General features: G+C 24.0%; 1 protein-coding gene across 3 annotated transcripts in view; it reads right to left on the bottom strand.

Moving 5' to 3' along the window:
• Positions 1–27,502, bottom strand: part of LOC129607905 (uncharacterized) — a 115,094-nt gene that overhangs the window by 20,870 nt on the left and 66,722 nt on the right. For 2 of the 3 annotated variants that reach the window (XM_055519172.1, XM_055519157.1), the window contains exons 5-11: positions 23,706–23,819; positions 22,790–22,927; positions 21,900–22,037; positions 21,124–21,224; positions 18,754–18,881; positions 6,974–7,093; positions 6,176–6,321 (exon numbers count right to left, since the gene is read on the bottom strand). In XM_055519172.1, coding sequence (XP_055375147.1) covers positions 6,176–6,321; positions 6,974–7,093; positions 18,754–18,881; positions 21,124–21,224; positions 21,900–22,037; positions 22,790–22,927; positions 23,706–23,819 — 885 coding nt within the window. Of the gene's footprint in view, positions 1–6,175; positions 6,322–6,973; positions 7,094–18,753; positions 18,882–21,123; positions 21,225–21,899; positions 22,038–22,789; positions 22,928–23,705; positions 23,827–27,502 lie in introns of all 3 variants that reach the window. The other variant, XM_055519166.1, reaches the window with a different exon arrangement.

Consider the following 27,502-nt stretch of genomic DNA (forward strand, 5'->3'; position numbering starts at 1 on the left):
CCGTTTTAAGGGTATATAGTATTCCTATCTACCAAACTGACACTATTAGAAACAGCAATGAAAATGAAAGAGTGGCTAATATTAATATTTACGCATATATTTATATTTTTTCCGATAGATGGCTTTATAACTATATTCTACAGCAAAATAATTCTGAAATTCCTGAGATTTAAGTTTAGGTATAATTTTATACTTTTCCACATTTGCTCAAAAATTTTAGCAACTATCAAATTCGCCAACAAATTTTCTCATAATGCCAAAATTTGTGTCTAAATTATATAGAACATTTATAATAACAATTTGTTATGATTAGAATATTTGTACAGATTTAATTTTTCTCTTTTTAAACCTGGTATAACATATTTTTTTACGAAACATTTTATGATTATTTCATGTTATACTTAAGTACTCTTATGGACCCATCAATAGTCTTTCATTTCAACAAAAATGTGATTTTAATTTATAAATTTCCATCAATAAAAATCAGTAAAATTAAAGTAATAGAAAAAAGAAAAATTTTTTTTTTTGTTCTTTAGTTTCACAAATTTTTTTTAAACCCTTTAGTTAGAATTTTTTTATGAATTTTTAATAATAATGTTTTTTTAAAAGTTTATGAGCTTATCTTCTCTAAGCATACACAAACACTATACAAACATAGGTTTTTCATATACTACCAGATGTTGTGTTATTGCAATATTGAAATTGCATTTTGAAAATTCTTATACTGAATTTTAGCTTTATTATATTTAAAGTTATTCAAAACTCCATTGCGTTTGAACAACGGGGCAACATTAGTGTAGCGGGTGGAAATTCAACGGGAAACTTTCCTTGGCTTATATGGCCAAGAGACTGGTTTTCGCACATTTTTCGTCGGACATTGATGGGTTCTAATTCAAGAGCCTGGTAAAGTTTTAGAAGCTGTCGTGGAGCGACGCAACCGCTGTCTCTTCCTACTACTATTTCTCTAACTATATTTTTATAAAACACACAATGGCTTAAATATTATAATTTCAGCACAACTTTTTTCTCTTTACATGAGATATAAGACGAAAATTCTATTTTTCTTTTTTGAAGGTTAGAAATAAGAAAGCGCAAAATCATCCTTTTCGTTACTTAAGTGTTTGGCACTTCAGTATTTATAGTATTTTACAAACTTGCATTTCAAAATTGAAATAACAAAAAAAAAATTTTCCAAGGTCTGGGGCTATTCTCTTCAATAAATATTGGCTACAGGAAAGATTTTATAGAAAAAAAGAGCTCAAACAAATTAAAACAAGTTTCATTAAATTGATAGTTACCACAAAATCAAAAACAACAAGTACAGCAAGGGTTTTTCTCTTAACTTCATATTACGGATATAGTTTTAAACCATTTTAAAAATCACGATGATCACCTTTGGTCCACTAACCTATGAATTCATACAATACCTAATAATGTGAATTTGAAAACTTTCTATTCTAAATGAAGAATAGAAACTTATTTGCTCCAAAAATATTATAATGTGTATGTACCTTGGAGTGGAAGTCTACATCACTATATTCAAAATATTTGCTTGTTTGTGAATAGATATTACAGTATTAAACTAATATCCCTCAAAATATTTTGTAATTAGGACTTTTTTCCAATAAGTATTACTTATGTAATATTCACATACATATATAATATTCGAAACAGAAAAAAATCCTTTTTCCTTTTACTTCCTTGTCATAATAATATTATGGTATACTTTATAGATTATCTTTGTTGAAAGTATGGCCAACATTAAATTTTTTTTTTGTTTAGAAAGAAAAGGCTAAAGAAGAGAATGGAAACGTATACATATTGCCGAAAACTATACCCCAATAACTATAATATAGAGAAAAAAAATGAACAAGGAAATCTCTTACACAAAATCTATTATCTTTTATTACTATATTAAAAATACATTACATATTATTACAACATCACATACACACATATATAATTTTACAACACATGCTTTCATACATGTATGTAATTAATGTTCATACATGTAAGTATATACAATATGAATAAAAGAGAAATAAAGAACAACAAAATGTATACTCGTAACAAAAAAATGAAAAAGAATTAAAAAAAGATATTGTATGAAGATAAAGTTAACTAACCATTAACCTCAAAATACATATTATGTTCATATACCTACATATATAGGTACATACACATATTATACATATATATAACCGCAAAATACTGATATCAACCTCATTTCCATTAATTTAACCACAGTCAATACTTGTTATTCATGTTCTTGTAAACTCTCTTTACAGTTAGTTAGTAAAGAATTGAATGGTAAAAAAAATTTTTTTATTTTTTCTTTTTTTTTACTTTCTGTACATCAAATGGCACACGAACCATAATAAATTATAGAATGAATCGGATGTAATATAGATGGAAAAAAAGAAGAGTAACTCATTCATTTATTGTACATTTTCATATTTTTTGGAAATTACAAAATTTTAAAATCAATTTATCCTCATTTGATATGCATATACTTAACATTTTTAATGAATTTATTACAATTACAATTTAAATAGAAATTACAAGGATGGAAAAAAGGAATTGCTTATTTACTCGAAATTTTCCTATAATACAATGCAGGACAATAGTTTTTTTGTTCCAGTATAAAATAAATTTCAATAAGAAAATATTGTAAATTCGTTTATATTAGAATTCAGAATATTTTCGGATTGATTGATTAAAATTGTCGAAATGACAACATAAAATTAAAAAAAATAATTAAAAATATCTAATGTCAGTGTTAAATATGTTTTAATGCAATTACGAAACTCTTATATACTGCTCTTACTTTTATATATATATACTAATACAAAGTCATTATAATTACATACATATTTGGAAAATTTAATATAGTTAAACGGCACAGTGTTTATTATTAACCATTTGGAATGGCGAATAATCTTTCGAATTTTGTTTAAATTTTCTAAATTAGTTTAATTGCAGTGATACTTACAAGAAAATTATTTTCAAAACGAACAATTTTATCTAGAATGTTTAATGGACATTAAAAAATTTGAATAGAGTGTAGATTTTTATTTATCATACCTTTGCCTGGTGAAAGTTAGCAATGCATTTAACAATTCATAATATTATTTAATTTTGAATGTTAGTTACTTACAGGTCTTTTCAATGAATCATGACTATTAATACCATTGGACGGACCAAACTAAATAGTTTGTTGTTGTCTAAGATCAAAAATAATCTTTTTAATTTTGTCGAATCCACGGTGACCATAAGTCCGAATTTTAAAATTTCGAATGATATTATCGTATATTTCTAATAATTTATAATATTTCTTTATTAGACCATTAAATTTCTGAACCGAAGTATATGCAATTTTTTTTTTTTTTAAATGAGTAATCTTATTGAAAAAATAATTGTAATCTTTTTGAAAAGTGAGTAATCTTATTGCATTGGAAAAACGGTGAATTCTGTTTTGAAAGTAAGTAAATACTGAGGCGAAAAAGTGAAATACACTATTAGCGTCTTAATTATTGTACAAGTCATTATATATATTATAATCATAATGTATGTAAACTATTATTTACACATTTTTCTTTTAATTTTCAAGTTTTCTTAAAAAATTTCCGAATGAAAAAAACGTGTTCAATTAAAATTTATTATTTAGATTCTTAAATAAAAATATTTTAAACTATTTATAAAATAAGGCTTTCATATATAAAAAAAACCTGTTTAACATTTATTGCTATAAAAAAATATTTTCATTCAATTAATTTAAATTATTTATTACATAGCTACCAACAAAAATATAAATATAAACTTTACCTTAAACTAATTATTCAAAACTATAAAATTTATTATGGGAATTACTTTCTCCTGAATAAATAAATCAAAATAATTAAAAAAGGAGCACCATAATATTCCACTCCATCTTGATTTATATTATTATTATTTTTTATTGTTTTTTTCTTCAACTTTTTCATTTAAATAACAAACAAATAAAACAAATCACTTTTTTCTTTTACAGGATAATTTTTTTTTTGCTTTAAAAAACATCAACAGTCAAATAAACAAAGGCAACAAAACTAATGGTAATAAATAAAAAATCCTTGCTGTAGAACCTCGGCACGTGTCACCTCTCAGTATTAGTTTTTTTTTTTATATTCACTCTTATAATCTTTTCATATAGCCCAGAAGGAGTAGAATAAAATAAATGAAGGAAATGTAGGTCATGTGAAAGTTATTTATTTATTTTTTTTCTTTTTTATTAATTTTCTTTATTACTCAAAGTACATTGTGTACATGAACTGTGTACGTTAATCCCTTCGTATTGGTTCCCTACACATATTGGTTAATTGCTTGCGCTTTACTAATCAAACTAACTTTTCCATTATTTCGTTAGTTCGAGAAGTAAGGACGGGTTCTTTATAAAAATTTCTTGTTTTTAAATTTTATAATCTTGGAGATATACACTTACATACTTACATATGTAAGTTCTAAGTCAATTGCAGAATAAATAGATACTAAAACATTAAAGCTGAAATTCCTTTAAAAACATTATTTTTATTTCAAACATTTGTCAAGCTTTCATTATGAAGAAAGAAGAATAAGATTCAATATTGAATTTTAACGTGAATGGAACACGTTGTACACTTAATGCAAGTTGATGTGCATTAATATTGAAATATGTGTATATGTATGTATATGTAGTGTATAGAAGATCGTACATATAAAAGAAACTCAATAAAATATTCATTACGATTTATGATTATACAATATAGAGTTACCATATCTCTTCATTCTATATGAAGAATTTTTAAACTTAAATTAGTAATTTTATATGGTAAAAAATGAAAATAAATTTTATATAACGTGTTCATATAGCAAAATTAATACTTTTAAATATGCTTTTCTATCGCATTTATCCAACATTCTATTCAGACTATTCTCTCAGATTTATTTTAATTTAATTTTGTAAAATTTGATTATTTACTTCAACAATAATTTTTTAACAAATATATAATAGTAATATAACTACATCTTGAGCAGATCATTATAAATTTGGGTGTAGGAGTTAAAAGTCTTATAACAACCTTGTTATTTCGAAGCTATATCTTAAGGTAGAAATTTAAGCATCAAATATTGCTTATCAATATTGTTTGTTAATAATTTCCTTGATAAATCAAAATTTTCACAATTTTCAACAAAATTTGAATTACGTCAAAGAAGATCGATCAGCAATGCTGCATATTATGCACATACATTTTGTACCTTAATTTTTTTTCTAAAATACTTATTTTTAAAGAGTAAAAGTTGGTAACTCTATTACATGATATATTTTGCATTAAAATGGTATAATAGGATTTTTAATATACTTTACACAAAGCAATAAACAAAAATTCAATGAAATATATAATATAAAAATGAATTATTGATTACTACCACATTCATAAACTATAATCTTAAAGTTAAAGCGCTAAGAATGAAAACTTTTATGGAAATCTGGTTGCTATACGATGAACAATTACAAAAAAAATAAATAAATAAAAAAAAGCAATAATTCAATTTTAGAATAAGGAATATTAAAAAGTTGTGGTACATGGAAAAACTTTTAAATGAAGTTGTAATTCAAAATCACAAAAAAAGGAAAACTGAAAGGGGAAGAAAAAAAAATTGAATGAAATAACACAACAAAATAATCACAGGAATAGAAAATTTTTAAATTTTCTATTTTTCAATGAAATTTTCTAAAGAAAATTTTTATAATAAACTGCATTGTCGTGCTTATTTTCTATGTACTATATGCTCTGCTGGTATTCCACATTATACGTACTTGATCAAGGATTTTACAAAAGAGAAATAAATGAGAAAAATATATGTAGGTATGAGAGAAATAATATTATTTTAAACCTATAAATATGCAATTTTTTTTTATTTCATTACACTTTATCAATAATTCTGATTTCTAAAAATTGTTCTAGCTAAAGAATAAAAAAAAAATATTTTTTTCTTGAAAGTAAATTTAATAATTTCTTTCTAATTAAATTCAAAGTTTATTCGATTTTAATAGAGATTTAATGTTATATACATATAATTTTTCATTTTATTAAGTAGCTATTATTCAATTTATTTTTAATATATACCTATTTATATATACATAAGTGAATATACTTACATAATAATGTAATATATGGTAATTTTGTGATATCAAAATGATCTGGAGCACATGCATCTTCCAAACGATTTGCTGGAGCACCCATTTGTATTTCAGCAATATGAATATCACGTCGATAAAACATCATACACATAAAACCAGATTGACTGTAAAAACAAAATTATAAGTTTAGAAGAAAATCAATTTCATGTGAAATCTTTTAATAAAAATTTTATATAGCTAATAAAAAATATGTTTAACTAGAATTTATTAGTGATAATTTTTTTCGAATAAAATTTTATAAATTGAAATTAAGTACTAGAAATATGAGAAATTTCAAAATTGTGAATTTACTTGAAAAATTACGATTGTGAACTGCTTCAGTATGCTTTTATTGTCTGAGTATTTTATATTGGCAATATCGTTCATAATATTTTGAGCATTACAATTAAAAATTTATAAAAAATTTTAGACCACCTTGAAATTTTATAAATTAACTTAAATTTATTATTTTAAAAATATTAGCTATTATTTATTTTGCACAGTTTTCAGTTTATAAATTATTCAGCTTTCTGCTTCAGCAAAACTTATGACTTCGAATACTCTAATATATTTGAGGAATTTTCAAAAATTTTTAAATATTCTCAAACAAGTTCCGTAACATTTCCAAAAATAAGTTAAAAATAGTTTTCAGAAATCGAATTTTACATACTCATATGCCTCATTATTATAATTCTGTATATCTCGCTGATTTAATAAGAATACGATTTTCGTTTCCGCAGTTGTTAGTTATTTAATAAAATTTAAAAATTAACTTACCATCCAGTTGTATGATGTACAACAGCCATCATTTCAGTTGAAGTTTGTTTATTAATTTGTTCACAAAATGCACGTGTTTCATAATTACTATTTATTCTTTTAATAATAAGTGAACCATCGCTATAAAAAAGAAATAGAGAGCAAAAAAAAATTATTAGTTTCAAGTTTTAGAAATTGCTTCTTAGTAATGAGTAATATTACACAGTTGAATATTAAAATGCAAAAATTATTAATTGTGGTAAAGAAATATTCGATTTTATGCTTGATTAAAAAATGTTCGAGTTATAGAAGATTCGACTTATTAATGAAGTTTGAAATAAAGTTTAAATTGTATATTATATCCTCTTAATGCTGATAATTTGTTAATAAAAATTGTGATTACGGTTTTAAAAATTCATTCTATGGTAAAGATAATTAAAAAAGCAGTGAAGACTAAAATGTACTGGAAGAATATTGAAATACGCCTTAGTTATATTTTTTTTCTTTTCTTTTCACTCTCAAGCGAAATATAGGGCTGTTGAAAGATGCCATAGTAAAGTGATATAGAATACACGAGCAACAGTTATTTAATAATTTTCAAATTCGTAGAAAGGCACTTACAAATTATGTAAAAATACTTTACTCCTGTGATTTTAAATCTAATAAATTTAATTACTAATAAAGAATTCGAAATGAGAAACACAAAAACACATTTTCTGCTATGCATGAGTAATAAAACACGAATTTTATGAATTTTATTAATTAATGCTTTTCTATTAGATAAAATTTTTAAAAGAAATTCTACTTTAACGCGAAATAGAATTGATTTAATTCAATTAAAAATACAATGAAATTTTTACTTCATCAATTTTCTATCGTGCAGTAATAAAATTTTTAATTTATTTTATTAAAAAATAAAACTTCAATCCTTATTATATTATATTCAAAATTAAAAGAATTTTTAAATGTTTTCATTAATTTCAAATCAATAGAGAGAACAATAATGAAAAATATAAAAGGAAAACTTAACCTAAATTTTATTTGCCTTATTATTATTGGTGCAGTAATTAAAAATTTATTAACTTTCATAAATACCAGGTTGACTTTATTTTAAAGAAAAATGGTATTAATGACGAAATTTCAAAACAAAGAGAAAAATATATATACATACATATAATTTTTTTCATCTTTAATGAATAAATTTTTCATTTAGGAAAATTTTCAATAAAAATTTTTCTCATTTTAATAAAAAAATAAAAATTGCTTTAAAAGTACTGCTTTCTTTAAAATAAAATATTAGAATATAATTAAAATGTCGTGCAAGGGTGTCAGTATTTTTTAACCCATAAGAAGAACAGATTTACATTTTTGTTTTCATCTTTATTATAAGAGTTTCTGCAGAAGTACTAATAAATCACGAATACAAAAAAATTTTTACATAACATTATAGCTGCACTGAAACGTTCTTTGGGGCATAATCTTAAGGAAAACAAAATACTTGCAAAATCGTTTTTTGGGTAAAGCTTTTTTTGTGAATATCATTTGATATTCGTCACAAAGACGCTTTATCCAAAGTCAATTTCAACCAAATGTGTAATTTGAAATAATATTTGGTCTGGTAAAAAAAAATTCCAAGACAATAACATGAAGATTCTAACTCTCCTATAGCAATTATTAGAATAATAATAATCTGATTTTATACTTAATTTCTTATTTGATAAATGTACGATCTATCATATTTTACACAGTTCGTACTAGAACAAATAAATAATTTTTGTTTTGATCAATTTTTAACAAAATTTTTTATAGCTACATGTAAAATATCAGTAGCTATAATATTTATGATGCAAAACAAAAATTTTAAAATATGAAAAGAACTTTTTTTATTTTCATTTCATTCATTAGAGAGTAGAATTCATTTATTAAATCTATCAAAATGTTTAAAAACTTGCATTATATAGAAATTTTCTAAAAAGTAAAATTGATATTAAATAAATAAGTAAGATAAAATTTTGGTTGTATTTTACGTTAGTCTTTAAACGAAAACAGTGAAATGGGACCTACACAACCCTAGTGATCAACATTATTGATTAAATACTGAATTTCGAAATTTATAGCATTTGTTTTTCAAATGCTTATTCGCGCTTACATGGGATAGTGAAAATATTCTGCCACTCTCTCACATAGAAACAATGGATTGTAAAAGAAAAATATAACGAGAATTCTTCAGGCAAAAGAATTATAAAACGTTATCAGGTTACACAGTAGGTCAAAAATATTTTTCAGACCGTTTAATTTTTTGAATTTTAATCATATTTCTTGAATTTATTCAGAAAATCGGGTTTTTCGAAAAATTAGTTAAAAAATATAGAAAATAATGGGAAATTTGTACAACTTTTAATTTAAAAATTGAAATTTTCAAGATATGATTAAGTTGCATTTAATCCAAAATCGGACACATGTGATAATGCTACAAAGTATATAAGTTAAGTCGTCCTTTTCTATGTAATGGAAAGGAAAGTTCAATAAACGAATATAATTTCTTACCAAAAAATAAAAATAATTAAAAAGATTCCTTTTGATGTAAAAAACTATTTTTTTTATTAAATAAAGAGCAAGTCAAATAATGAAAAATTTATTGCAACCCTGTTCACTATAATATTGTGCATAGCAATAAGAAATAAAAAAAAGTTTTTCTTTATCCTGAATTAATATCCTTTGTTATAAGCGACGTTTTTTTTTCCTTTTTTATTTTTTCATCGATTTTTCTACTTTATTTCGTTGTACTAATTTTTTTTTGTTTTTGTTTTTTATTTCTTTTCATTCTTAAAACAGCTCAGATTTTTCAATAAAAAGATTTTTATTTTTGTGTTTTTCTTTTCATATTTGATTTTTGTTATTTTTATTGTTTTATTTTTCCATTATTATTTTGTTTAAGTTCCCTCCAGTGCAGTGCTATTAAATGTATATACGTATAAGTACACTACTCTTTATTGTTGTTTAGAATATTGAGAAATTGTCCTACTTTTTTTCTTCTTTCCTTTTTTTTCTCAATTTTTTTTTTTATAAAATTATTAGTCCAAAGATCCTTTTCTGTTTTTTTCTTTTATTTTTGAAAATATTTTCATATTATTGTTACATATATAATATTTAAGTGTAAATATATATGAATGTGTGTATGTAACCACATAATATTATCACTATACTTGGAAAAACAAAAAGAAAATATTTTTTTTATAGTGCTACAATACTTTTATAGTTTAGTATTGCATAAGTTTTCGAAATATATGAGAAGATGTAGGTATGCGTATGATGTGATTGCGTATGTAAACGTGATTTGTATGTGAACATAAAATAATTTTCCCACAATAAATAATAATAATAAAGTTGGAGAAAACGAATGGTTTGCAAAGCAGCACTTTTGTCCTTAAGAATTTGTTCGATTTTTAAATTTTTAGAAAGCTTTAGAACTTTTTTTGATATACACACTGCATTTTGCCGAAGGAATATTAAAGAAAAAAGTTATTTTGAAATTTCTTTTTATAGTATAACAATTGAATTAAACTACATATAACAATTAAAGGTTGCATAAATTTAGGAGACAAACTTTACTCATTTTCCTACAATTTTTCTTTCAATGAACTTTCGAGATTTGACATTATTATAAACTGTTTCTAAACTCCTCCGATATAATATTTATGAGAAGAATTGAAGAAAAACTAATGGATAACGATTCCAAATTATATAATTGAAGCTTGAAGAAAATGCCAATTTTCACTTTCTAAATTTGTGATATTCGACAAATATTTGTAAATTAGATATAATAATAACTAAAAAAGATGGATCTTATTTAGTATTAATAGGAGACTAAGGCAAGTATGAATTTCAGTGAAAATATTCCTTCATTAAGATGCATTTGATTTAGAAATTCAAGTTTTAACTTTTAAACGTTTTACAAGTTTTGAAAATACTTGCATAGAAGAACGAACAAAACGAAACTAACAAACAAATATTTTCAATTTTGTTTTTTTTTCGAAATGTTCTAAGAAATGTGGAAAAAAAAACTTATATTTTCTTTTTTTCTTTTTTTATGATAATATGGAAAACAGAAAAAACGCATGCAAAGAACTTTATATTATAAAACGATGTCGGTATGAGCAGTTCAAAATATGTACGTATATTTAAAAAAAAACGGATATGCACATATTTATATAATGTAGAAGAAACAGTGATTTAACTTAACCGACGAACACAACCATACCAAGAAACAAAATTTAGAAAAACACAGAAGTTTCTCTTCTAAGAATATTTTATTCTATGGGATGTAGATAGATTTTGTTGATACATACGCAGATACATACATAATATATTGAATGTAGCAAAAAAGAAAAAAAACCCAAGAGCTATCAAAAGGATCCTTATGAGGAAAACAAAAAATTGGAAAAAGCACAAAAAAAAACTCGAAAAAGCAAACAAAATAAAAGATTAGAAAAAAAAAGATTTCTTTTTTCATTTTGAAGAAAAATAAAATAAAAGAAATAAAAAAGAAAATCTTTTGTTATCCTTTAAGGATCATTAAGTCGAAGTATGTTTATATATATATATGAATATATATTTATAGACTTATATATTCACAAATCTTGATATACAAATGTGATATATATGGACATCAATAAATAAGTATGTACACAAAAATTTCTGCATATGAAAGTGCGTGCAAGTGTTTTTGGATTGGGATTGCCGGTATTTTTTATAACAAACAAAGTAAATACCAACGTAGATTTAGATAAAAACGATTCTCCTATTTGTTTTCTATTTTTTTTTTTTATTTTCTTTTGCTCTTATTACAAGCTAATTTATAAAATATTTCGATGGATATGCAGGTAAAATTGCTAAATGACCTATTCAACCCTTTTTAACAGCAATCTTCAATAAACCTTGACATTAATAATAAACAAAAAAAAATATACAAACGTGAATTTTCTAGACAGAAAATATTTTGAAACAATAATGCATTTCAAAAGATGGAGAATAAATTTGAAGATCCTTCAAGAATTACATTAAATTTTAAAAATAATGAACAATTAATTTTTTTATTTTTTTTTTGCGAAAAACAAATAAACCGATGAAAAATGCTCTTCAATTTCAAATAACATTTTGTTAATTGCTATTATCATCCGTCAATTATATAAAATAAATAATCGAATAGACTGGAAATTACTGAATGCATACGAAATCTTCTTCTTTGATTTTCACTGTTTTTATGATTTTAATAATAAAAAAATGTTGAGAGTATTGAACGTAACATTTAAATTTCCTACTTTACCTTGTAATTAATTGATGCAAAATACAAAAATGCATTTTTTCATGTAAGGCACACTTGAAGAATGAAATCTTTTTGAAAAAATAATTACAATCGAAGATGTTAAGAGAAATAATTATGATATGTCAAAATTATTCGAATTTTAGAACACTTTGGATTAATTACTGAGCATTGGAGCTTGAAATGTAACTTTGATGGTGATAAAGGAATTATAATTTGTCAACTTATTGGATTGAAAAACTGGGTAAATCAAGCAATTAATTATAAACTAGTAATTATTAAGTAAGTAAGCAAAATGGATGATCGTTTTCAGATTAATAGAAATGTTAACATATGCTGCCGAGTTGCCATGACATAAAGGTATTTTTGTAATTAAAAGAGTTTTCTAAGCATCAAATTTTTTGTTTATAATTTTGGAAGGAAGTAATAACGTAGTAGCGTTAATTGCTTACAATTTTATTTATATAGCATCAAAATTTACTACCCAACTTTTTGGTATACATCTAAGCTAATTTAATTCCTAACTGCTTAAATATAGCAAACTAATATGGTTTCAAGATTGATACAAAGGAAATATTGTTAAGGTTTATGTCTTCGATAACATTTTTCACCAAGAAAATCCAACATAAATTTTAATATTTTAAAATTAAAATCTTTGAAATAAATCTCGAATTGTAAAATTTTTTTAAAGATTTGCATTTGCAGAGCAAAATTAAAAATGTATATTTAAAAAAATTTTGTTTCAAAACGGAATATAAACGAAAATTTCTGAACACCAACACTTTCGTATCCTTGTCATGCAATAACATTTTTGACACATCAAAAACAAAAAAATTATAAAACAAAACTGCTACAAAATTGTAATATTTATAAAATATGTGCTAAAAAAAGATTTATTATGAAAAGAAAAGAGAACAGAAATGTTTGCATACTTAGTTGCTGAATTTAATTTCAAAAATGGAAAATTAGATCAAGGATTTTTCTTAAAATAAACTCAAAAGTTTTTACATTCTGGTTAAAAAATATCAAAAAAAAAATGTAGTTGGTAGCTCTATTCTTGCTTTGGTTTTTTTTCACCCCCCCCCCCCCCCCCCCCCTTATTATGCTTTTAGAAATAATATTGAATTCAATTTTCTTTTAAGGCAATAAGAAAACATAATAAAGAAAGAATGAAATCAAAATGAAGAACCAAAAAAGAAAAAAGAATTGAAAAGTTTTTTGTTTTTCTTAAATTCTAAGGCAACTGCTGTTGCCTTGCCATTCTTGTATAAAATACATTCAATTTATAAGCGATTGCTGTTCCAATTTTTTGCTTACGCAAACACACCAAACCAGTACTGTGTGTATGCACTGCATTTATATACATATGTATATATGTATGTATATAGCCTATCCTGAAAGAGTTTGCACTCTGTTTACACTTCTGCATTAGTGTATATATTTTTTTCAGAATATATATGTATGTGTAACTTTTTTTGTGTCCTAAAAATTTTGATATGAGAAAAGAAATAATAAAAGAAAAAATGTAATAATCTCTAGTTATGATGTGCCATTATTGTATGGTCTGGCAGACATCAAAGTACAAACAAATTTTTCCTTTATATTTTTTTTTTTAATTCTCTGTTCGTGTATATGTAGGTATCATAAAAAGTACATATTGTAGGAGTACATACAATTATTATTAAATGTATATAAAATATAAACATATATTTAAACTTAAAATATAAATTAACTGCACATACTTTACATCACAATTTACATATATGCATAGTAGAACCTTTATTCCACAGTACAAGAATAAGTTTATACAGTTAATAAAAAAAAATTATAAATTTAACAAAATTCTTTAATATTTATGCAATCTGCTTAAAACATTTTTATGTAAACAGCAAAATAATAGTGTCATTAATATTAACTAATTTAAATGTAGTAGTTGTACTCATAATGTGCATACTATACGTATTTACAATATTAGAAACCATTATTATGTATTACATTATATACTATTTCTAAATGTTTGATTTATATACTGTTTGTGCACTAATATTAAATTTTTAAAATGATTTATTAATTCGAAATTTTTATAAAATTTTCCTAACTATAGATTATTTAATATTAAATTTAAGAATTTAGGAGAAAACATTTGAGTATAGCTCAAAGTAAAATACGTTTCCAAAAAGAAAATTAATGAGACTACATGAGTAATTTCTAATTGAAGGCTCCTGGATTTCAGAAATATGAATATTTAACATTGGTTTAAAGCAAAATTTAAATATTCACTTAAATATTTTTTGCTATTGAAATATTTTCTTTAAAATATAGAAGAATATCATTAAGAAGTTATGGAAAATATCGCTAATCCGAATTTGCGCGAAACAAATGTAAATTGAGTTTTAAAGAATAAATTACATTTTTTTTGGAAAAATTGTAACTTTTGCTGGTCCATAAATTCGAAAGTAAACGGAAAAATCCATTCCGTCAAACAATTTTTGACAGAATATAACTGTGTGACAGAATAATAAAGCTTAACTGTGAAACATTTACACTTTAATAAAGTAAAGTACTAAAAAACTCAACTTTAGTATTATTTCTAATTTTAATTGTATACCATTAAATTGACTATAACGGGAATGCAGCGATTTTAAATTTTATATAGGTACTTTTTCAATTGAATTGACGTAAAATCTAATTTATCTTCTAAAATCATCTAAGAGTTTTGTACTATACCGGCCAATCACATTTTAATCACAATAATATTTAAATTACATCGCAAAATTTTGCTGGCATCCGTTTAACAAAGCTTTATGTACACAATCTATTTTTGAATTTAAATTTAATTTTACTATTTTAATAGATTTCATTTTTCACAAAATTCTATTAAAATATTTTTTATTACCTCACAAAAATTCTAATAAAATTTCAATTTCTGAAAACCGTACGCGTAGTATCCTAGCAATTATTAAGCATTCATTAAAAAATGAATTGCTTAAATACACAATAATTATAATTGATATTTTGACTCGAAATATCGTAAAGTAAAATTAAATTTACAAATCATGAATTTCAATTTTATAAAAATTTAATTATAATTATTTTTATACTCTTATACATATATATATATATATGCATATATAGATGTATAGGTAAACCAAAATGAATATTATAATGTTAGTAAATACATAGGACGATAAAGTTTTATCTCTTTTTTATATACGGCTTTAATGTATTTTTATTGACATTAGAATGTAGGCGCCCCCTAATTAAAATAAATAGATATTTAAAACCGAAAAAACCTATTAACCTTTCATTTTCTATCAAAATATTTTAGCTGAAACACCAAAAAAAAAAAAGCAATAAAAAAATGGAAAAGAGGAACATATAGAAATTACACGTAAATGTAAAAACCATTCAGAAGTTTTTGAATTTTGTTTTTTTAGTAGGCATATGCAACCATTAAAATTTTGCGCCAGTCTGGATATTTTAGATAATCATACTTGTTTAAAAAAAAAAATTCTCTTAATTAATCTTTCAGAAGTTTCCAACTTGGATTTAATAAAAATTTTTCACCAATTTTCTTGGAAATCTTGTACGCAATTTCGAACTATATTTGGATCCAGTACACAATTATGATTCAAAAAATTTTTGTTTCTTAATAACAACACGTACCGCAAACCCTTAATCATATGTTGCATATTTCTGCCTTAAAGAATTAAATGTACAATTATTGCTTTTTTTATATCCTAAAAATACAACACCATAAAAAAAGGAAATTTTTACTTCTCTTCTTTTCTATCTCTGATTATTAAAATTGGTAGTGTTTTTTTTCACATTTTCAGCTTTATGACGAACATTTCATGGTCATTAGCGTAAGCTCATTAATCTAATCCATTTTACAATTATGTAAATATATATTTTTGAAGGTATATAAATACATATATAGTGTTGGACTAACAATTAAAGTATTGATAGGAAATTTCAATGTATCCTTTTCTCTCAAAAATTAGAGTTTACTTGCTCACCTATATTCAAAATACTCACTAAGTATATTAGAAAACTTTTTGAATTTTTCTTTTTTACAACTCGTTTCTTCTTCTTAATAATTCTCTTAATACGCATTTTCTTTTGGACCGATCCTTAACGGTATATGAACGATAGCATTACGATAACAGTAATTTTGTTTTTATTACTTTTTAAGTGTATTATTGTGTAAAGCTCAAAGAGAAAAAACATAAATAAGGAAAACTTTTTAATATAAGTTTTTTTGTTTTTTCTTACATTTAATTTTGAAATACAAGTTTTCAAGGCGAATCACTTTTTGAAGTGTGAAATCAAAATGGAATAAACAAAAAAAATTCTATTGGGAAATTTTGTATTAATATCTATACCTTTGAAATAAAATTGAAAATTAACCTGTTTTAATTTCATGCTGCAAACCGATCTCAAACTAATTTGAAAAAAAGTAAAAACCAAGTTTTAAAAAAAAGAATAAAAATTTAACGGTAGATAAGAACTTTGGGGCTGTTGTTAAATACAATTACTCTGCACAAATTTATGAATTAATTAATGTGATTAGTACGAATTTGTTCCCATCCTCACATTGACAAACTCAAGAATTTATGAAATTAACTAATTAATCTAATATGAAAGCAATATAAAAGTACATAATTTTCGATTGTGGCAATAAAGTCTCATGCATTATATTCAAAGCCAATTAGCCCGAAATAATTGCTTTTTCATATTCCGCAAAAGTACATTGTTTAAATCACATAGGTTAAAGTTTGTTTTTGAAAAATTGAAATACTGCAAATTTGTAGATATAAGTTTTCTTTTTCAGGGGTCAAAAATGATGAATGAATTTATGTATGTAGTCTATTTATATAAATAAATTTGTATATAGTACACGGTTTTTCCATATTTTTATCAATTACAAAATAAATTCGCCGAAATTTCCCATTTAACTTAAAAAATGCAAATAATTTTCAGTAAAATTTTCATTTCAAATCGTCAAACTTACTAACAGGGAGACACAAAAGATCTCCTATCAAATAACATTTTGTATATTAAATATAAATCTGTGGTTAGAAGCAAAAACTTTGTACCTCCGACCAATTATGGTATTTTGGAGTTATTATGATAATTGAATCATATTTTTTGCATTCTGTAGCAAATTGAACAATAAACATCCCTTAATTTCAAAATTATGCATTAAAACATAAAATGCTATAATTTTTCTTAAAACTTTCACATATAATTTTGACCTTAACTTGCTATCGAAACATGGTTATCGATCTATTTGTTTTTTTAATGCATTTACTTCTTTCAAGACTTCTTTCCCACTAACCAATAAAACCTTAACAAAATTATTTAATTATTGTTTTTTACCGATGCTACTACAGAAACTGTTCAAATACTTACCATACCCTATATTTATAACGCAATAATAAGGTTAATTATTTATTAATTGTTCTCAAAGACAAAATCAGTTTTAAAATTTGAGATTCTTGAAACCTCAGCTTAAAAATAATAATATTTTATCATTTCAAGTGATAACGTAATTGCATAATGCAAAGGTTTTGAGAATAATAAAACACTAAAGAGCACACAAATATAGGGAAACAACCATAAACTATGAAATATTTTTAAAACTCTTAAGAAGTTTCTTATCGTCAGCTTAAAAAAGCATATTGAAACAATAAAAAATTTTTATTGCGCGAAATCTCACTTATTTTTTATACTTTTAAGCATCATACATTTTAAACACGTTTAAAAATTCAACATGGCAGCTATTATTCCAGTTTTAAAATATTTAAAAATTTTATCTCTAAAAATATTGTCAGCGATATTTTATTATTTTCTCTCTATTGCACATCAAAATGACACACAAGTACTCTTTAAGCCCATATTTAATATTTTTGATCTCTTAAATATAATAAACAAAATGAATAAAAACATGGAAGAAATTCGCCATTAGAAATAGGTGAATACTTTTTGGGTAACAAAACCAAGGTAAGATTAGCTAAAGAATAGTAAAAAATTTCCTTAAGCCTCCTCTTTTACTAACAACAAAAAAAAAATTTCAAGGACCATATATAAGAAAAAAATTATACACCAAGGTTGAATATCATACAAAAATACAATAACACATACATATAAGCACACACATTTTTTCGGCAGAAATTCTATGAAAAAAACGAAAAAAAAAACACATTGCCCTAAGGGTTTTAGCCTAAAAGTTTCTTTCTTTACTTCTTTTCATACATTTATAATCAAAAAGTAGAGAAAAAAGCCCATAATGGAGAAAAGAAAGCATTTTTAAAAGTAAGTTATAATTTTATTTTAGTTTTTATTTTCTATATTAATACCTATACACATATGTATGTATATAATGTACGTGTCTATATATTATGTATTTCAATATATAGAACATGTGAATGTTAATTTATAAAAGAAAAAAAAAATAAAATATTTTTTTACTTACCCCTGATGATAGGTATACTGTGACTTCCCCATTAAACCATGCCAATGTCTAGGTCCTTTAAACCATGTTGGAAAATCACAACGTTCAGCTAACGGTGGTTTTCTAAGTGTCATTATACGCGAACCAACCTAAATTTTATGAACATTTTTTTTTCGGGCATTTATTTGTTTTTTTTTTTTTTGGTAATATGAAAGAGAAAAAAAAAAGAAATTATAATATTAAAAAGAGATAAAGAACAAAAGTTATAAAAAAAAGGATATAATACATTAAAGAAGGATAAAGGAAAATGTAATATGTATGTGTTTACTTTTTATATAGGGTATTCCATGACTGATATGGCATTTACGTTGATAATGACAAGGGCCATTTACAATAATTATTATTAAATAACAAAAGAGTTTTTCAAGCAACATTTTCGTTCTAAATTTCTATGACAATAATAGAGGAAGTTTTAGTTTGTTACTCACACATTTATGGTACACAATTCCTAGCTCAAAAATCTTTAAATATCAGAATTTATTCTGAACCGTTTTTCAAATATAACTTAAGAATAGCTTGCATTTTGTTTTGTAACTTTTGTGAAAAGAAAGTACTTCCTCTGCATTTTAATTTAAGTTTTGACGCTTTAAAGAACAATATTTGATATATTTGATTTCTTATATTCTTGTGCCAAAATATGTAAAAAATGTCTCAAAATTAGAACTTTCGAATGAATCAACTAAAAAGTAATCATGGCTTAAATTTACATGAAATTTCATATAAAAAGAAAATGGTAACGATTAATTTATAGATTCAAATAAAAATTAAAGTATTTTCTTTAAATATGAAAATAAAACTCCCAAAAAAACTTTTAGTATAGAAATATATCTATTCGATAAAATATTTCTATATATAAAGGATGTTTATTACATTAAAGGCTGTTTACAATAAATTGGGGATTGATTCTGATATACACGCAAACACAAAATTTATTCTGCAGCATATTTGTGAAAATATTGAACATAGAAGATTTCTATTTCTGAGAATAAGTCATAAAAATTATGTTTAAGTCTACCCTGGAATATATTTTGGTAAGAGAAAAAATAAACTTTATCCATAATAAAAAATAAAAATTAAACTTGATAAAAATATATGAAATAGAAAATGAAAAAAGGAGCAAAAACAAACAGGACATTGTAGAATTCAATGCATTTCCCGAATTGTGAAAATCGGAAAAATTTAAATATACTACTTATAATTAAATCTATAGCCGTGTATTAGTTTGTATCCCATTTAATGTTTGCGTCATTAAGACATTGTTATGAATTTTTCAAACTTAAATTAACCAACACAATTATGCAGTTTTTCTTCAAAGTTTGTCATAAAGGAACTTAATTTGTGTAAGAGTAAGTGCATGCTTTTACTTTTTAGTACGTAAAATATCTTATGCTCGTTTAATCCGTTATTATATATTCGTTTTGCCATTAATAATTGCGGTCAAACATGATAACACTATGATAGCTATTAGGCTATTGAATAATAGTGTAATGAGATTTTTGATTGAAGTCATCGTTTTAAATTCAAAATGTTTGATTATAATTTACTTTCAATTGTAACTCTGCCTCATATTTATTTTTGCCTGAATTTTAAAAGAACACTTAATATTTTTAAATGTTGTAAATAAAATGTTGATTGTTTGAATAACGTAGTTTAAAACATAATTAATATGTTACAAACAGTATTACAGATTTGTTTGATTTGATTCCATACTTTATTCTAACTTAAACTTTTGTACACATTAAATGATATAAAAGAAATCACATGGCTTATCACAATGATCCAACTCTTGTGTCTTTGTTTGACTTGATATTTTAGAATGCAAAAGCACACATATAGCGTTTTTTCTAACTTTTTGTCTTAGACCAATTAATTTTAATTTTTTAAAAACACAGCAAAAAAACTTATAATTTAATATTGATAAATTTTTTGTCCCAAAAAAACGTTAACATTAAAACGAATTTTAAATTGAATATGAGAAATAAAAAATTTTTTTCAAAATTATTTTCATTTTAAAAATCCCAAATTTTTTCAATGGACATACGGAAACGAAATTTCGAAAAAAAAAAAAATCATTATAAAATTCATTTTAAAAGCAAAAGAGGAAAAAAATATTTTAATCATTTGTCAAAATGTCGTTATATAAAAAACCAATATTAAATTATACGGAAAGGATAATGAAAATATCGATTTAAAATTTTTAATATGTATTCAGACACACAAACATACGTATATTATTCAGTAATTTTATTCTTTATCCTTGAATTAATTTATCTTTTAAAAACAAAAACAAATATATGACAAAAAAAAATTTTTGTTTTTTTTTTATTTTACCTCAGCACTATCTAAACCATTGCAAGTGGCATCACCAGATTGTGCCAATTTGTATTCAGCATCCTTTGAATTCACATTGCTTACTCCACCATTAAATCCACCTAATTTAAAAAGAGAAAAAATTAGAAAAAAGTAGAAAAATAAATAAAACAAATTAATTTTAAATTGAAAATAAAATAGTGAGTGAACATAAATGAGCATATAAGAGACGACATGAAAAATCTAAAAAATTTTATGTTCACACAATTACACAAAAACACATACTTATTCAATATGTAAATGGCCTGAACATATAAGCATATGTACATATTTTATGCAGTTTTGAAGAAAAAACTGAAAAATTTGGAATAGAATCTAGTTTGAATATTGGATTTTAATAAAATTCCAAAGTTTTTTTGGAAAACAAAATCTAAATTTGATTTCTTTTATTAAAATATTATGCTTTTGCATTTTGGGGAAACTTAAATTTTATATTTGTGTACTGCACTACATAATAAAGTCTGGTTGATACAAATTTTATATTTTGTTTTTGATTAAAATTAGATTTGTAAATTATGGAAACGAGGACTTAGATAAATCTAGTGTGCACTGTCATTTCTAAGTAAATAATCCCCTAATGTAACTCTTTGATCAACAGTTAATGAATGAGTTGTTGATAGCAAGATATACTTGTACTTGGGAACCTTATATTATTTGTATTTAACATGTGTCTATCTCCAAATAGCCTTGTGCCTTCTCTAACACTAAATTTTATTAAACCGAAATAATATTCTTACCCATCATTGTTGAAATTTTTTCGTATACAAAACATCTATAACGCTCCTCGTTCGATATGGCATGATGATGTGACACTAATCCAACTAAATAACGTGAATTTCCATCTTTCCATGTTGCCAGACATGTTAATTCTTCAGCTATAACATAAAAAAATATACAAGGATAATAAAGATTTTATTTGTCACCGTAAATGTGTACACATTATCAGAAAAGTTAACAAAAATTCTAAAAAATAATCAAATTTTCAATATTACGAATTGACTACAACTGTTATTTTAGACCGAATTAAAATAGTTAAAGTAAAAATAATATAATGACAAAAACATTTTTTATATTTTTTTATATTTTTTTGAAAATGTCAGCAAAAATCAAATTGTAATTTAATTTTTGTTTTTCCTTCAAAATTTTATTGTGTTTCGGACATGGAAATGCAACATTGAAAATTTGAAATAGAACGAAATGAACGAAACCCAAAACGGGAATAATACAATATTTTTCTAAAAAAAAAACATAAAATGTAGGTAGATAGAAAAATAAGAATGACACTAGAGTACCGTTCATTTTAATGTATTTCAACGATAAATATAACGGTAAAAGTGCACATAAAACCACATTTAATTTTATTTCAGTTGTTATTGGTTTTCATATGTACACACATACATTTATATATCTACATGTTTCGTAATACTTTGTATAATTTTCTTTTGTGTCCTGGTTTTTCATGTTCTCAGGCTATAAAAATAAATGACCACAAAATGAACATGAAATACAAAAAAAAACAAATAATAGTTCTGTATTGCTATATCCGTTGAGTTTCCCGTTATATAAAATGTACATATACACATACTCGCTCTATTATAAAAATAATTTTATATACATATTATTTTACCTGCACTTTCTGTTCCTTGAACATCTGGACATGCTTGAAAATTTAATAATAAACGACTTTCATCAGTACAACTTTCAATATTCGATACAGGATTCCTACATTCACCATGTCCTCGATTATATGTAAATGTAAATGGTCCTGCAAAAAGTAATATCAGCAGAGAAATATAAAAATAGATATAAAGAGATTAAGAAGTTATAAATATTATAGGAAATAAAAAAAATAACACAAAAAAATATTCTACAAAAAACATCAAAAGGGTAGGTAAAAAAATCATGTCTTCTACTTCTTTCAAAATAATATAAGAGTGTAGACATTAGACAATGAAATTAAGTAAACAAGGATAGCACCTACATGTACTCCTAAATATTTTTGAGCTATATATTAAGATGTACATGTGTATGTGATGCAGAATAGAAAATAAGAAAAGGTTTTCAAAATAAAATTTTCATTTTTGAACTTTGTGATTCTTTAATTGTCTCGATGTTTCTTAATTATTTTGTTAAAATAATTATAAAAATCAGGAATGAAAGTAAAAATTGTAATAAACGGTATTAAATGGTTCAGAATGCATTATGTATAGGGGAAGAAAAATGAATGTAAATTCAATGTAATGTTAATAATTTGTTGTCTAAATATTTATGTCGTTGTATAGTATAACACCTTGTGCCTTATATGGGCAGTTTTTTCTTATTGCTAAAAAAATTAAAGTAAAGCTGATAATCGAACACTCCGCATTTACATATCGAAATAAACAACTGTAATACTGAAAACAAAAATATCCAAACAATAAATTTGTAAATGACGATTTCATTTAACGAAAAACAATTCCCATTTTACAAGAAAACAATTTTTGGCCGCACTCTCGGCAATTTTTTTTATAATTAAAATAATAAAAATTACATTTCATATTTACCTCTTAAGGGGCATTTAACAGGTTCAGCTTGTTCACGAAATAAACTAAAAAGTAAAGCATCACCAGGTATTTGATCACACAAATTTTGTAAAATCTCACGTCCTCGACAGAAACCTGAGGGACATAAAGGGTGAAAGAGTAACGGAAAGAAAAAGTGGGAGATTAATGCACAAAATTTCATATTATTTTTTTTTTCATTATTTAATTTTTTTTTTAATTGCAATTATATAACGATTATCCTATATATACGTATTTCATAATATTATAAGTGTACATAATTGCAATTTGAAATTTATGGATCAAATGAGAGAAAAATTTTAATAATTTTTTAACATAATCACAAAATTATAAAAATAGGACAATCTAAAGAATAATTTATTTTAATATAGTAATTAAAAGTTTGACATTATTAATCATTATAATATTAAAATAATATAAATATTATAATTAAGTAAAAATTTTTCTCTCATTATAAAAATCGATAAACGTAGGAAAAAAAAGAAAACAAAAATTAAAAGAAACAATATGCGAACAAATTCAATATTCAAAATTTTTCCACTTCAATATGAAATTCCTTTTTGTTTTTTTTTCTATATTTTGAAATATAAATAATTGCATTTTAATTTTTTTTAATTCAAATTTTTTATAATAGTTTTTTTATAATAGTTACATAATAATTAATTAAAATTAATAAATTTCGTTAGTATATATATATATATATATTAATAATTTTTAAATATTTATTATGCAATTAGTAAATCAAATTAAAATTAAATATAAATCAAAATTATTAAAAAAAATAACAAAAGTTTAGAAAATAAAAATTACTTTAAATGAAATATCCGTATAAACTTTAATTAATAATAATATTATTCAAATATTTTGATATTATAAATTATTATAAAATTTCCATAACACGTTTTAGTTCGACATTTTTTAAAATGTTATGGAATTTTAACAAATTTTGATTTAATACAATTAAATGTTTGAAATTCTCTTCAGCCTTCTCTTCTTAGAGAATTTATATTGAAAATATGTGTAAAAATTCTTATAAAATGCACTAACATTACTATAACTTAAAAACAATAAATCATGCGAATAAATTACACTCATATATTCCCAAATTTAGTTTGCTAACAATTTTAGTTGTTTCGTTGTAAAAAATTGCTTTATCAAAATTCATATCGGATCGAAAAAATTATAAATCTACAATTCATCTTCGTATCTCCTTGCAGCTTTGTTTTAGTTCGAATATTTTATAATAATTTAAAATAAAGTTGGGTGAAAGTAACACTTTTCTCTTCAGCAAGTAAAAAACAATCAATTACGATATTTAAATGACTTTCATTCATTAGCCAAAAAATTTCCAATTATGGAATGAGACAGGATGAGACAAAACAAAAACAAAAATGAAGGGGTATAGGAGGCGTTAACATAATGCTCGTATTTTACGGTTAATTGTGAGTGTTAAGAATAATAGTTATATTTTTAGGAGAATTTGAATTTTCGCATATTTCATCAAGGTGATAAAAAAATTTCTGTCAACGAAAAAAACTATTAATTGTTGAAATTTCAGATCCCTACAACTTATTGCCTACAAGAAAAACGATATAAAAAATTTAAAAAATAATGACTAATTTTAACAGTCGTTTTGTTTTAAACTACTAACTACTTCTACTAAGTCACTACTTTCTTGCGCTTGCAAAATTTGAAAAATGTTTATAATTTCTTTAAAATAAATAGTCAAAAAATGACATTTTTAGGTATTTGAATGGCTATAACTTTTAGAGGGGGGAGGGGGAAGACAGGTAAAAATTTTGTTCATTGTATAGAACCGAAAAAATTATAAGTCTACAATTCATTTCATTGTACATTAGCATATAAAATTTCAGGCTTCTGTTTTGAAGGGTGTAGAAGTATCGTAAACGGGTCCACGTGAAACTAAAAAATTTTTGGAAAAGTGCTAAAAAAAATTTTCGTTTTAGCACTTTTCCAAAAAATTTTTGAAAAAAAATGCTTATTAGTTTCACTCTGTCCGTCCGTCCGTCCGTCCGCCCGTCCGTCCGTCCGTCTGTCTGTCCGTCCGCCTGTCCGTGTGTCTGTATACAAATCTCCTACACCCTTAAAGATAGAAAGCTGAAATTTTGTACGTACATAGATCTTTACTAGAAACTTATTTCGGTAGAACAAAATTTTTATCTATCTCCCCCCCTCTAGAAGTTATATTTTTTGCAATGAAACCATAAGCATTTTTGAAATTTAAAGCTTGAAATTTTAGGAGCTTTTAGACATTAACAAATAGTTCATTTTGTTAGAAGAAAATTTTTTTCCATCTCCACCCCCTCTCAAGTTATCGCCTCTTGAAATTTGTAAAATTTGAATTTTTGACACCTTATACTCGTATTTCCGAAACCGCAAGGTTTTTGAAATTTCTAAAAACGCAAAAAGCTAACGGTAAATTCTATGACATTAAAAACTATAACTATTTTTCCTAACTCACACAATTAACGCATAAAATCGAGCATTATGTTAACTCCACTTTATATTAATTTTTGCTTTATTTTAAAGACTGCATGTATGCCTCATCCTAAATATATGCAATCCTAGAAATAGTTTTGTATATGAATGAAAATAATTTTAATAGTGTGATAGGTATACATAGACTGTATTTAAAAGCAGTATTTTCACTTGTTGAAGGGAAAAGTGCTACTATTTAAACCATTGGTTTGACTCAACTTTATTATTTTTGTACTTAATTTTAAATATTATGTAAGTCATAAAGCTTTTGCAATCATTTCAAATTTTGTCCAAAATATTTTGCTAATTTTATGCATTCTACATTATTAATAATTTCACGACTCTATGCGTAGTCACGTAAAACAAAAGCTTTTTGTCTGTTTCATGCCTTTTCTTCGAAGTTTTTTACAATTGCAGTTAACATTATTATTACTGAAACACATTTTTTTTAATTTTAGTGTTTCGATTCAGTGTTTCAATGAAAAAATAACAAAAGTGATATGATTTTTGCGCTTAATCAGGGACGGCATCATATTTTCTTGATTCGTTAATAAATCCATTAAAATTTTCTTAACATATTAGGGTTACATGATTTTGCAAATATAACTCGGAAACTGACGTTCATGGTTAGCACTATTTATAATAATGGCAAAATTCAAATATAAGAAAATTACATGTGACCTCATAACAATTTAAAAAAATGCACTAAAAACATCCTCATAAATAAATTTCATGTAAACTAATTATATTAATTATGTAACTTTAGAAATTAAAAAAAAAAAATAAAAAAGAAAAATCTAATATCAGGAAATCAATTTTCCTTTTCATTGTTTTTAATTAATAGAAGCTTTCACTGGTTTATAATAATTGCAATTAATTAATAATTTTGATTGGAAAGAACATATGTATACATAAAACATTCTATGTTAATTTACTTAATTAATTGTGGTTATAAAATTTCATAATAATTTAATAAATAGTAACGAAAATTAAGGTATGAAGTGCAGAATAAAGATAAAATCTTCCAAGTGTTTATACTGAAGTATTTACACTTGTATCGCACGAATATTCGGAACTCTTGACTTTAATTAAAAAGTAAATCAAAGTGGTTTCAATTCCTCCACACACAAATTGCAGCTATTAAAATTAAGAAAAATTGCCTAAAATGCTAGTTAAAAGTAAAAAGTGTAAAATTAGAGTGGGTACATTTTGTGTTAGGTAATCAAACATAAAATCACCGTTAATCCGGTTGTAATAAACCTACAAATCCACAAATCGTA

Source organism: Condylostylus longicornis, unplaced genomic scaffold (genome assembly GCF_029603195.1).
Source record: "Condylostylus longicornis isolate FDR11 unplaced genomic scaffold, ASM2960319v2 ptg000004l, whole genome shotgun sequence".
Lineage (NCBI taxonomy): Eukaryota > Metazoa > Arthropoda > Insecta > Diptera > Dolichopodidae > Condylostylus > Condylostylus longicornis.